This window comes from Malania oleifera, chromosome 2 (genome assembly GCF_029873635.1).
Source record: "Malania oleifera isolate guangnan ecotype guangnan chromosome 2, ASM2987363v1, whole genome shotgun sequence".
Lineage (NCBI taxonomy): Eukaryota > Viridiplantae > Streptophyta > Magnoliopsida > Santalales > Ximeniaceae > Malania > Malania oleifera.
Genome location: NC_080418.1, coordinates 78,518,780 through 78,534,323, shown reverse-complemented (window position 1 = coordinate 78,534,323; position 15,544 = coordinate 78,518,780). Strand labels below are relative to the sequence as shown.

Sequence of the window (15,544 nt, the reverse complement as noted above, 5' to 3'; positions counted from 1 at the left end):
TAATACACAATTTTCTACATTTACTCACTTTCCTAATTTACTCAATATTGTCAAGGATACTCAGGATTTAAACATATGGTTATCACCCTCCATGTGCAATTGGCCTGCATGTGCAGGGGAGTGTTAAGGCTTTATATACATTGATAGCTTACAAACCTAATAACTTAAGCTTTTGGGTAAAGTAGTACCCTAACACGGTGCATTTGAACATGTGAATTTTATTATTTCTAGAGTTCACAATTTTTGAAAAAAACAAAGCAATAATAATAAATATGCAAATTTATGTTGGATTTTATTCAAAATTCTGTAAATTTTTTGGATTAAGTTAGCTACTTAATGTTCTTCAATAAGTTGAGATTAGGATTGGAAGTTTGAAGATTTGTTAAGATTGAAATAGGCCATTGGTAAGGCATTGAAATTGGGCTTAGGAGTTGAAAAAACTTAGAGAACTGTTGTTGTTTTTCATTTTCTTTTATTTTTTATATTCAACTGGTCATGAGATAATGTTGTGAAGGAGTAATAATGATGATCAACACAATTCCTGTTGCTTATTCATTATTAATGCTTTTTATCTTTATTTTTTTTAAATCATTGATAATTTTTAGATATTTCTGCAAAATTATTGGAACGATATAAATCCTCATTCTGTTGTTCAATATTAAGTGTTGAACAGTACAGTAAAGATTTAATTTTTATTCTTTTCAAAGAACCTTCTGCATCATTTCACAAAAGCATACATTCCTATGGTGCTTCTGATTGTCTTTGTCGATGTTTTTAATTTGATGATACTCATCTCAATTTGATGACATGTAAATATGTTGTCCTTTAAGATGTGCTATAGATATTTATTGTTTGAATATATTGCAGTTTGAGGGTTCTGACATCTTGGAGCGCCAAAATAGCCATTTTTCAGGTACATGATAAGCCTAGTTTAGACCTTGCTGCTTACTCTTGACCTGTTAAATGAATGCATGGTGGCACATGGGAATGAAAATTCTTCATTTACTTTGAGCTATTTCTTCCTTATTATGTTTAATTTGAAAAATTGAACTCCTGTAAATTTGTTGCATATGTGGACTTTTTAGAGCCTTGTTTTATCAATTTATTTTTGCTATGCTTTATGTGTGGATTGTTTAGAGCCTTATATTGATAGGATGTATGCAACTTATTTCAAAGTAATTTATGTATCTGGTTTAGTGCTATTGCTGAGTTTTATTTCAAAGTAATTTATGTAACTGGTTTAGTGCTTTTGCTGAGTCTGCCTGCCAAAATAAGCCTTTTCTGCAGAAACAGGCTGTATCCTAATGCTTTCATTGCAATACTAGTTAGAGGCTTTAACATGTTTGCTCATAGTTCAAGAATTCATAGCATGTACTGTACTGTATTTATGCTTTATCTATTAGAAATTTAGAACCTGGGAATTTGTTTAGTGTATTGTATGGTATTTATGCTTTATCTCAAGCAAGTCAGAAGGATACATGATACTTTAATTTGCTTCAATTTGCAGCATCGATGAAAAACCACATTACATGGGACACTAATGAGTCTGAGCCATTTTTGGATGTCGACGTGAAGTTGAATCTCACTCTTGAGGTAGCTCTCATATAATATTATTCTAAGTAGTAATCACGTGAAAGATATTTATTGTGATGTGAAACAACCCAAGGGCACAACTAATCTCTGAAACATTGCTCTTATTGTCTGCCTCACAGACACTTGCACTAAGATGAATTTATTTTTTATATTTTATAATTTGCTTAAATTTTGCACCTTCATGGTTTTTTGTCTCAGTAGAAGCAAATAACTTGATGTGAAAATTGCATTATTTGGAGTATATTCAGCTTTTTTGGTAAAATTTTGTGGCCCCACTTCAATCTTAATCACTATTATGTATATAGCAATAATGTAGCTTGGCTATGCAGCTTGTTTATGGTGTTCTTCCTACTCATAGTTGATTGGGGTACTTGCTTGCAGGACAACTTGCTAAAAAAGCATTATTGGAGGATTTTTTTCATAAAATAATGTGAATTGTTTACTTTTATCCTTTAGAAACTTTGAGAGTTAATATTATGGTTGAAGTGACAGGATTCAGATTATCTATCAAAAAATTTGTTGTAAAGTTATAGATGGAGAAGAGAGAGAAAAGTCTGGTGGTAGTTTTACTGGACATTATGTACATTTCCAGGCTACCAACTTATATAGTATCTGCTAGTAGACTTTCCACCATCAACAGAGCTAGCTCAATTTTTTTTCGAAGTGCCCTATGATCTCATAATTTCTATTAAATTTATACATACAGCTCCAACCCTATGATCTCATAATTTCTATTCGAAGTACCATGGAGCCTCATTTTGCTGCTCCTAGTAAGTTCATCCATGAGTAATGCAAAAAGATAAAGGCATGTTTATTGAAAATTCCTAATTGCATGTTTGGTACATAAGAATGGAATGGAATCGGGCATAATGGAATCGAATTTATCACTTGATTTCTTTCTTCTCTCTAATTCCTACCTCAGTCCATACTGCAAACCAAATGTAGCATAAACTCTTCAACTGTAGCCCTAAAGCCAGTATGAGTATACCTGCTGTATATTTCCTTTTTTCCAAGAATCCACCATAGAACTTCCCTAGGTGGTCTATCATATGCAAGTCCCTCTTCTTTTCCCTAAATTTTTCCATTAATCTTCTTAATATATATATAGCTTCTGTAGTTAATTCCTCAATCATAAAAGTAAAACTGATTTTTTTGGAACTTTCATTTCTAACCTTAGCCTTTGGTCAATTACTCTTTCCCACAATTTCATTATATGACCCATAAGTTAATTCCATGATAGCTATTACAATGTTGAATGTCTCCTTTCATTAGGTACTAATGTTCTTTTAGGTTAGGTAGCTTTTGCTATCTCTTTTTCCATTTGGATTTTTTATGCTCCCAATGTTTTGGGGCGTCCCGACAATTATATGCCTGCTAATCCGATGCCCACCCCGCCTCATATTGTGCTTGGATGGTATTTCCTACCGATCCATGCCATTCTTCATAGTATACCTGACAAATCGGGAGGTGTAGCCTCAATAGCACCAGTTTTTATATGTCTGTTGGCTTTACCTTTTTTTAAAAGTATGTATGTGTGTAGTTCAAGTTTTCGCCCGATTCATCGTCTAGCATTTTTTGTGTAATAATTTTGTTTTTTTTCTTGTAGGCATTTCTGAACTTCAAATGGGATGTCATCTGGTCCCATAACCTTTCCATTTTTTTTCATTTTTAATGCAAACTTAACTTCATAACTCTAGTTTTGCAAATAAATCTTAAATTTTAGCCTTTTCCTCATTTGTCAATACTAAGTTTAAGTCTTCTACTTGGTTGTTAGTAAACAGCTTCTTCAAGTAACTTTGCCATCTTTCTTTTACTCCATCGTCCCTTATACATTTTATATTATCTATGTCCTTGCTCTTTCTTTCTCCACCTCTAGCAAGTTTGAATGTTGCTCTCCTCGTCTTTTGTATCTACTCTAGTATATAAATTATTGTGTAATGTAATCGGTGATATTAATTTCTGACTACTGGTCTCTAACAAACTTAATTCAAAATCCAATCGACTACCAAGCTTCATGCAAAACTTAATGGTGGATAAGAATTTTTTAAAAAAAAATTATGTCTTACTGAAGACCTAGGATAAAATCCCTCTAAGATTGGGGGTTTATTGGCGTGCAGGGAAGGGCTGCACCTTTTGTTCAGCCTTTGTAACCTTTGTACCATAGGAAAAATGAGTTAGAATTAACTTGACCATATTTAAATCAACCTCTTTAAGTTTCTAGGTTATAGAACCAATAATTTTAGCCGCCTTTGACAAAATTTTTCTCAGTTATGAATCAAACTTTTCCCTTGTATTGCAGGGTTGATTTTATCTTGTAGTATACAAGTTTTGATGTGCAAATTACACCTAACCTTTGTTTATTGTATTTTTATATTCTATGTATTTAAAATGAACTTTTTCTTGTCCTTTATGCTTACATCTATGTTTAATCTAGTTATTAAGCTTGAAAATATGGTTCCCAAATTATCAACTATCTCAGTCATACAGCAACATCATCCTTTCTGCACAGATTTACACACTGCCATTAGCCCTGCTGCCTACCTCTGCTGTTGAGGGCCCAGGAAATTTGTAAGTACTTTTGTGTACTGTGGTTTAGTTACAGCTTATCTGCATGAAGACATGAGTGTGCACAGACACACGGACATTATTACTTAAATTTCTGAACATTGCCTCACTTTGTTATGTATTTTTGAATTTATGTTGGACTGTAAATTCAATCCGCACCTCCAACTTTGTTTTCCAGTTATTGCTCAAACATAATTTTAATGAACAATTTATGATGCACATCCTTTGTGATTTTTTGATGCACTAATCTTCTCTTTGATTTTCTCTCAATTCCTCTTCCTCATCCACCTGATGATTAGGAATATATGTTGGCAAATTTTGTAATGTTGAATTATCTTTAACCTCCTTTTAGGGTATCATGGTATCATTTATGTTTTATGTTTCCTATTTTCGATTCTATATAGTGAAGAAACAGATCATGAAAATTTGTTTGTTTATTTTTCCAGTTTTCTGTTTCTAGTGTCAATTTTGAGCCATTTTCTGAAAAACTGCACACTAGATTATATTATTTTCATTTATTATGGCAACTTGTTTTTAGAATACTTTTATATCTAGAATTACCTTTTTGTGGACTAAACCATATATTTATACATAATTTTAATTAAAATTAAAATTAATTGATCATATGAATTTAAAAAATATTTTTACTATTTTTCTATTGTCACGTACAATAAGATTGTTTTTGTAAAGTAAATTCTGAAATATAATAATTAAGTGAAAGAATTATAATAAATTTTTAGTATAATATTTTTAATTTGTATTATTTTGTATTTTTATTATTTTAATATTATTTTTTTCATTGTTATATGATTGAAGGATAAAAATGAGCATTTTTTCAATCAAAATTTAATTTGTTTTAGTTGTAAAAATATTTCCCAAATAGGTTACTAGTTTTTGGTTTTTAATTTTGGCTTCTGGTTTTTAGCTTTTGTTTTCGTAATCTTGTATAGTCATGCCAAACAACCACTTAATTAAGGCTACGCTGTGTGTATTTGTTTTTTGTTTCATGAAAACTAGCAATGTGTTTTCATTTAGTTTCCTATTATAAAGAAAGGAGAATACAACATTTAAAAATTATTTTCGGAAATAGTTGGAAATAACTTTTTTCTGCTTCCAAAATTTGCCCACTTGGACATGTTCTCGAGAATAAATAGCGGGGGATGGGAAAAAAAATTATCAGACATGTTTCCTGCTATAGTTTTACGAAAAATTTGGGTGGTTTCTTTATTTTGGCCTCAGCCTAGAATTATTGGTTTTCATTTTTAAAAATGGCCTCAGCCTAGAATTATTGGTTTTCATTTTTAAAAAGCCAGGTTGGTTGGTTTGGGGAAATACTTTGTTTCTTTTTTAGGTTTTCTAGAATAGTGAATGAAAATAGTTTAAGGCTATCCTTCCCTTATGTACTAATATCATGCTTGGAAATCATTAAGGCCGTGTTTAGTTGTGGAAGACGGTTTTCATTTTCCATTTTTAATTTTTCCGTGATAAAAATACCAGCTTATTTTTTGCTTTTCCAATATTTGTATTAAAAGGGTAAAAATTAAATAGTTTGTATAGTTGTCAATTTTTTTTTTCATTTTTTTGATTTCTAGATTTCTAAATAAGTACGAAAAAAACACCTTTTTTTTTTTTTTTTTCAATTTCCTAAAATTATATAAGAAATAAAAAATATAGAAAAACAATAAAAAGATGTTTCTCACTGTTCCTATAAAAATTTTAAAAATTGGAAAATAAGGTGGCATTTTTTGTAAGTATTTGAAAATTTGAGAATGGAAAATAAAGCGATATTCTAAAAATGGATAAAGCAAATACTTTTTTTTTCTCCTGTTTTATATACATGTTGTAAAACTGAAAAATAAGCTGGATTTTTTTTATTTAAATTCTTTGTAAAACTAAAAATGAAAAATGAAAACTGTATGTTGGCTTGGCCATCTTATACCTTGGCTTTCCTTTGGGGGTAACCCTTTGTCAACTGCCTTCTGGGACCTTGTGATTGAAAGGCTAGGGAAAAGATTAGAGGGGTGGAAGAAGTAAACTCTCTCTTTGGGATGTAGGGTGCTTCCCATTTTAATATTCCCATTTATGTTGCCTGTTTTTAAAATTACCATAAAAGTAGTTGGGCATTTGAAGAAGCTAATAAGATATTTTTTATGGCCATGTTATTAGGAGGAAAGAGGGATCACCTTGTTAGCTGGGAGCAGTTAGGAGACCAAAATCACTTCGGTTGGGGGGTGGGGGGTGGAACTTGGGCTCGGTAATGTGGTTTCTAAGAATTCCTTAAAGAGGCAAATAGTTAGAGTCTAATCCCTTATGGCACAAGGTAATTAAGAGCAAGTATGGTATTCATGGGAATGGTGGGACACTAGGGGGAGTAGCATTCTTATGCAAGCCCCTGGAAATTTGTTTCACAAGTATCTGGTTATTTTTTCCTCATTCATTTCACTGTTTGCACTGGTGATAGGATTCATCTTTGGGATGATCTTTGGGTGCTTGAAACTTCGTTTGAATATTTAGTGCCTTGACTGTATGGACTGTCTTCCACCCATGATGCACCAATTTCTGAGTTCTATTCTTCTAATGGGGGGCATTGTGTCTTGAGACTTCCATTTTTTTAGGAGTCTCAACGTGAGAGGTGGATGAACTTACTTGCCTATTGAGTGTTCTGAATCCCTTCAAACCAAACATTAGTGGAAGGCAAAAGTCCCTTCCAATATTTGAGCTTTCATTCGGACTTTGGCTCTCAACATGATTAACACAAATGAATTGCTTCAGGCTAGGAGGCCTCGCAAGGCTCACAGGCCAGATGTATGTGTAATGTGTCATGAGGAGAACGAGGCTAATTATTATTTGTTTTTGCATTGCGGGGTAACAAAGTTTCTGTGGAGCAAGTTATTCTCCTGCTTTGGTGAGGTTTGGGTATTCATGAATTTATAGTGGTGCACTTTTGGGGTTTCGGAAGGGATGGAAAAAGGAAAACTTTTTGTGATTGTCTAGTTTTTGCTACCTTGTGGAAACTATGGCTTGAAAGGAATGCTAGAACTTTTAAAGACCAAAAGACTCCACCAAATTTGATGTTATCGAGATCTATTTTTTTGGCTTCCTTTTCAGCTCCTTCTTTTAAGGGTTTTTGAGGGTCTCTCATTCTCTGATACCCACAGGGACTGGGAGGCAGCGTTGATGTAAATATTTTGTATTTTTTACTTTTTCTGTTTTCTGCTTTTATGGAGGACAGCATATCCTCATTTTATGTAATTGTTCCTGTTCTCGCTTTAATGAATTTTTTGCTATCTAAAAAAAACTGTTTCCCACAACTAAATTATTTTCCAAAAATACTTCCAATTGGGGAACTTATGCATGGAAGTAATTCTGAACTTTGTAAAATTTGGGAAAGAAAATATTTCTACAACCACCTATTTCTCTACTAGCATCCTTCAGTTTTATTTTTTAAAGGAAGCTTGCTTCAAGAATTGTTACTCAAAGTATGTAAAAAAAATTTCTTGCTTATGTATTTGAACTTTCTTTAATAATCAATATGGCAAACTATATGAAAAATCCTGAAACCAAGTTGCTTGTTTCTTGCAACAAGTTTATACAATTTGGAAGTTGCATGTTCATCCAAGCTGCATTTTTTCTTCCTCTCGAATATTATAGTTGTTTATAGCCAGAAGCACTACATAAACCAATTCAAGCAATTAGAAGTGTGGTGGCATACAGAATGATGCAAGCTCTAGTGGATCGGCTCGTACCCTTGCTTCTACAACAGTTATCGCAAGATTATGACAAATGGGTTCAACAGCAATTGTTGATGTCTTCCGTACATTCGAGTCCCCTCATATTTTGATGTAAGCATGTCTTTTGTCCCCATCAGATCTACTTATAATATCAGTAGATGGCTATATATGGAATTTTGACATCTCAAACTAATTTATGATATTAAGGATATAAAAAAAAAATTTACATAATGTGCTGATGGGCCTTTTGTTTTCTCCAGAATGCTTAATCCATTCAACTATGAAGCCTACAATTACAAAATGAATTTATCCCAAATCATGTCATATTCTTGGTGAAAGCAACTTCTCTTGTTTTATTTCGTGATTTCTAAGTTGAATATTATGCCCTGTCAGTCTTACAAATAGAAATTCAATGTTCCTAGTAACATAGGAATTCTTTGTTTCCTTTTCTTTTCTTGTTCTCTTGGTTTTAGAATGGTAACAAAGTAAAAGGTTGCATTGCACCTTATCACACAACTCTAGGACTGAGCGCATAATTACCACTGGAAAATTTCAATTGTCTTCTCCACGTTGAGAATCACCTTAGTAAACATTTCAGTACAGCTTTTCACAACAGTTGGCAAATGCAGTCTTAATGAACTGAATGGCGGAAGTATTGTTTTGTTTATTCAAGGCACTCGAGTTTAGAGTTGATTTGAGGAAATGTTCGACTTGGGGAACTTGATGAGTTAAATGATTGTGAACATTGTTTCATTGGTGAACTTTCATATATTATATTACCCTATGTTAATTCATATTTTTGAGCTAGGTAGAAAGTTTTACTTTGTGAATTTGATCTTGTTTGATATATATTGTTGCCCCATAATCTTACTACTAAAGCTTTTAGTAAACTAGTAATCTAACATGGCATTGGAGTTATGGTTTGCCTGGAGGTCGTGGTTCTAGTCCTATTGCCCCCATTTGTTGTGATGGCTAAAAATAATCTTATTCCCTATACTGGGTATTATTTATCATTTATTAATTTCTCCACATGCAATTGGGCTGCAGTGTGGGAGAGTGTTACAGCTTGATATATGTTGTTTAGCCCACAACCTAGCATCTTAAGCTTTTAGGTAAAGTGGCAATCCAACATATCTTCTGTCATTTGATGGAGAAAATTAGCTGAAAAAGGGGCCACCTGATAATGGATTAAATAACTAATATGATGCTTTTACTCTTTATTTGCTCCTGCCAATGATTCATAAGTGAAATGGACGCCAGCTAAGGCCTTCTACTGCAGCGGACCCACAGGCCAACGCCAATCTCTTAAGAGGAGTATTTACCCTTAGAAAAGGCAATCCTTCTACACTGCTGTTTATTTGTGACAACCATAACTGAATTTTTTCTGATGAAAGATTTACTGTCACAATTGCAGATCTAAGTATTGAATATCACATATTATTGTGTTTTTGGGTTTCATTTTTAACTTAAAATTGAATTTAACCTTCATATTTTAGATGAATAGATGTATCCGAAAAAATCGTCCAAAATAAAAAGAAAAATGTTGCTATGCTATAATTTAGTAATCAATTTGATGAGAAACACTTTCCATTGTTGAGTGATTAGGTTATATAGTTTTCTCTATGGCTGGTTCTCTTATCTTGTGCCCTTTATTTATTTATTTTTTTGTTGGGGGGGGGGGGGGGTACGGGTGGAAGAAAGTAAGCACAATACATGAAAAAGTAAAAGAAAATAGACTACGAGTGATGTTACCAAAACGAAACACCTTGACAGTAGGAAAAGCGAGCCTACAGACTTAAGGGTAAAAACAACTGCATCACTCATGGAATTTACTATACTAGTAATGCAGCAAGCAACATTGTCAAAACTTGCCTCATTCCAAGCCTTCCAGATATGGTAGACTCTGGCAGTCGTGATGAGTTTATTCTAACCAGCAATCTGCCCTTCCAGGCTTGAAATTCTCTTTAGTTCAGTTTCCCATCCTTGAAGAGGACTATCGGTTTTTCTAATAGGTCCTTGTAGTAAACTTGGTTATGTAAAATCACATGAAGAGAACAGATGATCTCTACATTCAGTTTCTGGCCAGCAAAAAACACAGGTAACAGAGTGAAGGCTCTTCCACTTTGCGATTCTGTCAATGATTTGGCCATGAAAGTCTTTCTTTGCTGACCATGTCATCATTATTTAACAGTATCAATATTATCAATTTTTTTTTTTTTTGTTTAAATTTTTGTTAATGATTGCAGGCAACACAAAACAAAATAAATATATTAGAAGGTGAGAGCGCTACCAATCAATCTTTCTACCTTGATGTTTGTTTGAGATTGCAGGACTTCTTTGCTTGAGCAGTGGATATTTTGGTAAGACTTGGAAACCCCTTAGCGTATTGAGAAGCTTAGAGGTGGGAGCTGACGTGCAAATATGATGTTTCTTGTTATTGGTGTTTTATTTTATCAAACTACATGGTTAAATAGTAATTAAAATTTGTGATTATCAAGTGTTGATAATGTACATTATTTTCCGAGTGAATTAAGCTTGATAAATATAGATGCAATGAATTGAAAATTGGAAATTGAATTTCCAACTATGCATCTGACTCTTAGAAAACAGGTTCCTGTAAACTATTGATGGCGAATTTCTTAACTTGGTGCAATTTTATATCTTTAGGTTGGTGCAGATGCAAAAATCTGTGGGTTTGGCTTAAAGCCGAACTTTGTTTAGGATAGTGGTTGATAAAATCAAGACTAATTGGAATTGTGTGCTGAATGCAGTTATGAGTTCCAAATATAATTGGCATTGTCTTTGAATATGAATATTGAATTCAATCGAAATATTTTCTAAAATAATTGATTTTATGTGTTTTCGAAGTCTTCCCTTTCTCTATTCTTTAAAGCATTTATGAGAAGTATTTAATGTTATGTGGGTTTGTCCCACTTTGAAAAGAGTGAAAAAGAATAAGTCTTTAATAAATGATAAGAAAGAATATTCTTTTAAGTTTGTGAAGAGATAGTCCTAGTGTGTACTCTAGTGCACTCTAGGACGGTGGCGCGCACAAGCATTTAGCACTTTGTACACTTGCATTGTTGCGAGATTATGATCGTTGATCATGATCAGATGACTTAAAATTAATCTTATATTTTTTATAAGATCAAGTGATGCGATCTAAACCATATAAATAATCTAACGGTCAGATTTTAATATGACATATGGCAATTAATAAAATGGTTATTTAACTGATCGTTTAAATTTGAACGGATGTAACTGTTTATTCAAATAACCATCTTTGTAACTATTGGGAATAAATATAATTTTGTCTATTAAAAGATAAAATTAACTCTAAAAATCCTACAAAAAATAGTCAATCATTCTCTACTTCTCTTTCTCTCATAAGGCTTTCATAAATTATATCTTTTTTCAATTTTGGGTTCTATTTTCTGCAGAAACAGAATTTCAGAAATTTGTTCAAATTATTTTAAGGGTGTTTGTGATCAGTTTTTCGTTTGTGTATAACGCAAACTGATATTAGATTATATTCTGGACTTCATTGTATCTTGAAAACGTGTTTGCTGACTCAATACACACTTATCTGGTGGAGGCAAATAACGTTTTAACGCTTAAAACAACATTGTAACGTGCCTTGAAGCGTTTTCTATTTTGCAACATTTTCTCTATTTGTTTTTTACAAATTCTTTTGGTCATACTAAATATATATGCAAGATAGGAATCCTGAGATAAGAAGTAATATGTCCCGAAGTGTTGTGAAACCTACAATTTTGTAGGGATGTGAACGTTGGATTAGACCTTTTAATGCCAATCAAGAGATTTATCAAAGACTAATTATTGAATTTTAGACCATTAAAAAACTAGTTATCTTAAGAAGTAGTTTAAACTTACGAGCTCTTTGTCTTCAATATCTTCCTCAAAAGTATTATGCGTCAAAGTTTTGTATAACATGACCAAGTCTAGGGGACCTAGCATGGTGATGCGAAGTCTTTTTTTGAAGCTTTGGCATAGAGTATATTGTTGTCGGAAAATAGCACATTCTTTTGCAATCAACCAATTGACGAGGGGGAATCTAGCCCCTCCTACAATTTTAAGCAAGAAACGTACTTAACCAAGAAACGGAAATTGAGGGCACATTTAGTACTAATAAGGTTTGAAAAGCCACCACACCTTGTAAAGTGGTGAGTAAGGTTTATTTATAGTGATTAGGTGCAATAATTACAATTAATTACATACCAATCTTAGAACAAGTAAAATGGAAAATATATACATAATTAATGTCCTAGAATTAAGGCAGATCTTCAGCATGATCCTCAACATCCCCCCGCAAGCTAAGCGTCGGATTTGTTTGGACGTGAAGCTTGGATTCGAAAGAATTCAAAGAGAGGTCTTGACAAACTTTTGGTGAAGATATCGGCAACTTACAAATGAGGGGGCACGTATTGGGTGCGAAGTTTGTCAGTAAGAACAAATTCATGAAGAAAGTGGTAATCTAGCTCCTTGGACAGCTTGTGAGAAATGGAGATTAGAGCTCAAGAAGATCGCACTCTTGTTGTCACAAAGTAGAAGAGGTTGCTGGGGAAGAGGGACTTTGAGATCACAAAGAAGATGCATGAGCCAAAGAATTTCGGCAACAGTGAGAGCCGAGGCACGATACTTAGATTCATAACTGGAGCAAGAAACAGTAGGTTGTTTCTTTGGACTCCAAGACACCAAATTGTTGGCAAGATAAATACAATAACCAGATGTTGAACGATGAGTATCAGAACAACTTGCTCAGTTTGCATCAAAGTAAGCAACTAGAGCACCACGAGGAGTAGATGGATGAAATATGAGGCCAAAATGTAGTGTGCTCTTAATATAGCAAAGAATACGTTTAACAGCAAGGAAATGATCTTCAATCGGAGAGTGGAGAAATTAATTGACAGAGTTGACAGCATGAGCAATATCAGGACGCGTGATAGTTAGATATTGAAGAGCACTAACGAGAGATCTGTAAATCGTGGGATCCGAAAATAAAGGACCATCAACATACGTGTGCTGGGAAACAACCAATGGGGTGTGGACGGGTTTGCTGTCAAGTAGCTGAGCACGTGTAAGAATGTCTCGTGCATATTTCAACTGACTGATAATTGTTGGGCTTTTGTGGAGCCTAGTTGTGTCTTAATTTGGATGATGACCCGACCTCTTTTTAATTAGAGATTTCTATCCTAAGGCTTGGGTCGGTACAAGCTGTACTCGTGGGGGTCCGGGGGCAACGGCCCCGGGGAAAATTTTTGGAGCCCATTCGGAGCGGAACCCTAGGCGCAACATATAAAAAGGGTGCTTTTGGGTGATTAGGGTTTGTGTGTTTGTATCCGCGAGAGAGAGCGAGAGCGAGAGAATTGTATCGCCGCACTCTCTGTTCTTTCTTCCTGATAATATTGAAATCCCTGCAACTCCGTGGACGTAGGCAAAATTGCCAAACCACGTAAATATTGTCTTGTGCGTGTGATTGAATTTTTCTTTGGCGTTATTCTTTCTCTATTTGTTTCTCACAGGTTTCGGGAATTTGTTCGTATATTCCTAACAATAATAAGACCGTCAGTAGTGGGGGTAGCTTCAAGACCAAGGAAGTAACTGAGGGAACCTAAATCTTTGGTAGCGAACTTAAAATTGAGCTTGGTAATAAAACTGTCAAGAAGCTTGGTGTTGTTGCCTGTAATAATGATGCCATCAACATAGAAAAGCAAGTATATTGTGTCAGACTGCTTATGAAAAATAAAGAGAGATGTATTTGCACGATTGCAGTAAAAACCAAGGTGAGTGAGAAAGGAGTTGAAACGTTGAAACTAGGTGCAAAGGGCTTGCCTAAGGCCATAAAAAGCTTTCTTCAACTAACAGACATGATTGGGGAAGCGAGGGTTAATATACCCAGGGGGCTGTTCCATGCAAACATGTTCAGTGAGAAGGTCATTGAGAAATATGAGAAGTAAGGTGTAATCCCGAGAGGGGGGGGGGGGTGAATTGGGTTTATTAAAATTTCTTTAAAACTTTTGTTCTACAAATTCCTTGATTTAAGAATTAACCCAATGATCTAATATTCAACAATCACATAATCACAATGATATTGATTTGCAACCCTACAAGCACAACCAACAATCCTTTTAAGTTAAGTCAACAACTAATCCAAGTTCAATCCTTTAATGAATGAATGATGGTAAAGATCAATTTGAATAAAATCTTAGAAAATTCAAAATCTGAATTTTCTTTCAATTAATGAACAGTTAGAATAAATAATTTTCAGAGATTTGATTTTTAAGACCTAAAAATTTCCTAATAAAGTGAGATTAACTTCAGTAGTGTAGTAAAATCAATATTCAAGATTACTTTTGAATTTTTCAAACCACTTAATAACCAAATAATGATAACCAACATGCTTCTTGGTTTTAAATATGAAACAAATTCAATAATTCAGTGAGTTTCAAAATTTAATAATTTGATTTTTCAATCAATCAATCAATAAAGTATGTTGATTTCAAATATGGATCAAAGTAAGAAACTTTAGCAACTCTCAATATTTAGCAAGTGTTAAATAATCATACACGTAGGTTATATGCTTGTAGAAAATTAAAGAGAGTAGGGAGAAAAGCTGAAGTCCGTATTTTTTATAAGGTTCAGCTAGCAGCCTACATCCTTACCCTAGGCAACCGCTATGAGGATTTTCCTTTCCAACTTATTTATAGGCCAAGTTACAACCTCTCCGTATTAGGTGGAAATCTCTCTCTAACAAGAATACCCTTTCTTGTTAGCCAACGATTCAACAACCTTAAATCGTCAAACAACAACAAAACAAGAAACAATTTTGTGTACAAGTAGAACTCTCTCAATAAGAGCAGATAAGTGCAATTTAAAAATAAAATACTTCAATCAATAATCAATATAAAAGAGTGAAGCTCAAATTATTATCACCGGGATTCTGATTTGATTTGAAAATCTCAGTAGAGAACAATCAGAAACTGTGAGTTATATTAGCACAAACACAGCAAGACTTTAGAAAATATTTGAGTAAGAAAGCTTTCAAGGGTAGAAAGAATTTAGATTGATTGCTGCTTGTAGGTATGTTTGATTTATAGGTTTACCTTGTATTTATAGATAGAAAAAGTTAATTTTTGTATTCTTCAAGTTTCTTAGAGTGTTTCCAAGTTTTCGCAATGTTTGGGGACCAAGTAATCAATTTTGAAAACTTCCCTCATTGTTTTAAATTTTAAAAACACGAAGGTCAATTGCCTGATCCCAAAGGGTCAGTTGCCTGTGCCTTGAAATTACAACATATTTTGAAAGTCAATACTGGGTTAGTCGCCTAAGCCTTAATGGGCAGTTGCCTGATGTAGTTCTATTTGCATACTTAAAAACATATGAAAATGTCAGTCAATTGATCTAACAAGGTCAGTCGTCTGAGCTTACAACTTTCAAAAAAATCTTTGATTTTCAACACTTTATCCGTTTGTTCTTGGAATATTTAAATAAAACATTTTCTAGAGGTGGTAGACGTCAAAAACAAACTCTTGAACCACAACCTCCAGTTCAGCAACCCTATCAGCATTTTGCTTCTCAAGCTAATACTAAACCTGCATGGTTTCTTGCTTTTCATCAACAATTCACCACCTTTA

At 33.6% G+C, this 15,544-nt stretch overlaps 1 protein-coding gene across 10 annotated transcripts in view; it reads left to right on the top strand.

The window, feature by feature from the left end:
• The window catches only part of LOC131149174 (uncharacterized), a 47,990-nt gene extending 37,514 nt beyond the window's left edge, over positions 1 to 10,476 (top strand). The window contains exons 5-9 of one of the 10 annotated variants that reach the window (XR_009135159.1): positions 868 to 913; positions 1,508 to 1,593; positions 4,103 to 4,161; positions 7,810 to 8,000; positions 10,220 to 10,476. Coding sequence is in view for 8 of the 10 variants with exons in the window: in XM_058099348.1 (XP_057955331.1) it covers positions 868 to 913; positions 1,508 to 1,593; positions 4,028 to 4,161; positions 7,873 to 7,999 (393 nt within the window). In the remaining 2 variants the exon portion in view is untranslated. Of the gene's footprint in view, positions 1 to 867; positions 914 to 1,507; positions 1,594 to 4,027; positions 4,162 to 7,809; positions 8,129 to 10,135 lie in introns of those variants that run through there. The other 9 variants (XR_009135160.1, XM_058099352.1, XM_058099353.1 and 6 more) reach the window with 9 other exon arrangements.
• Positions 10,477 to 15,544: the final 5,068 nt, after the last annotated feature.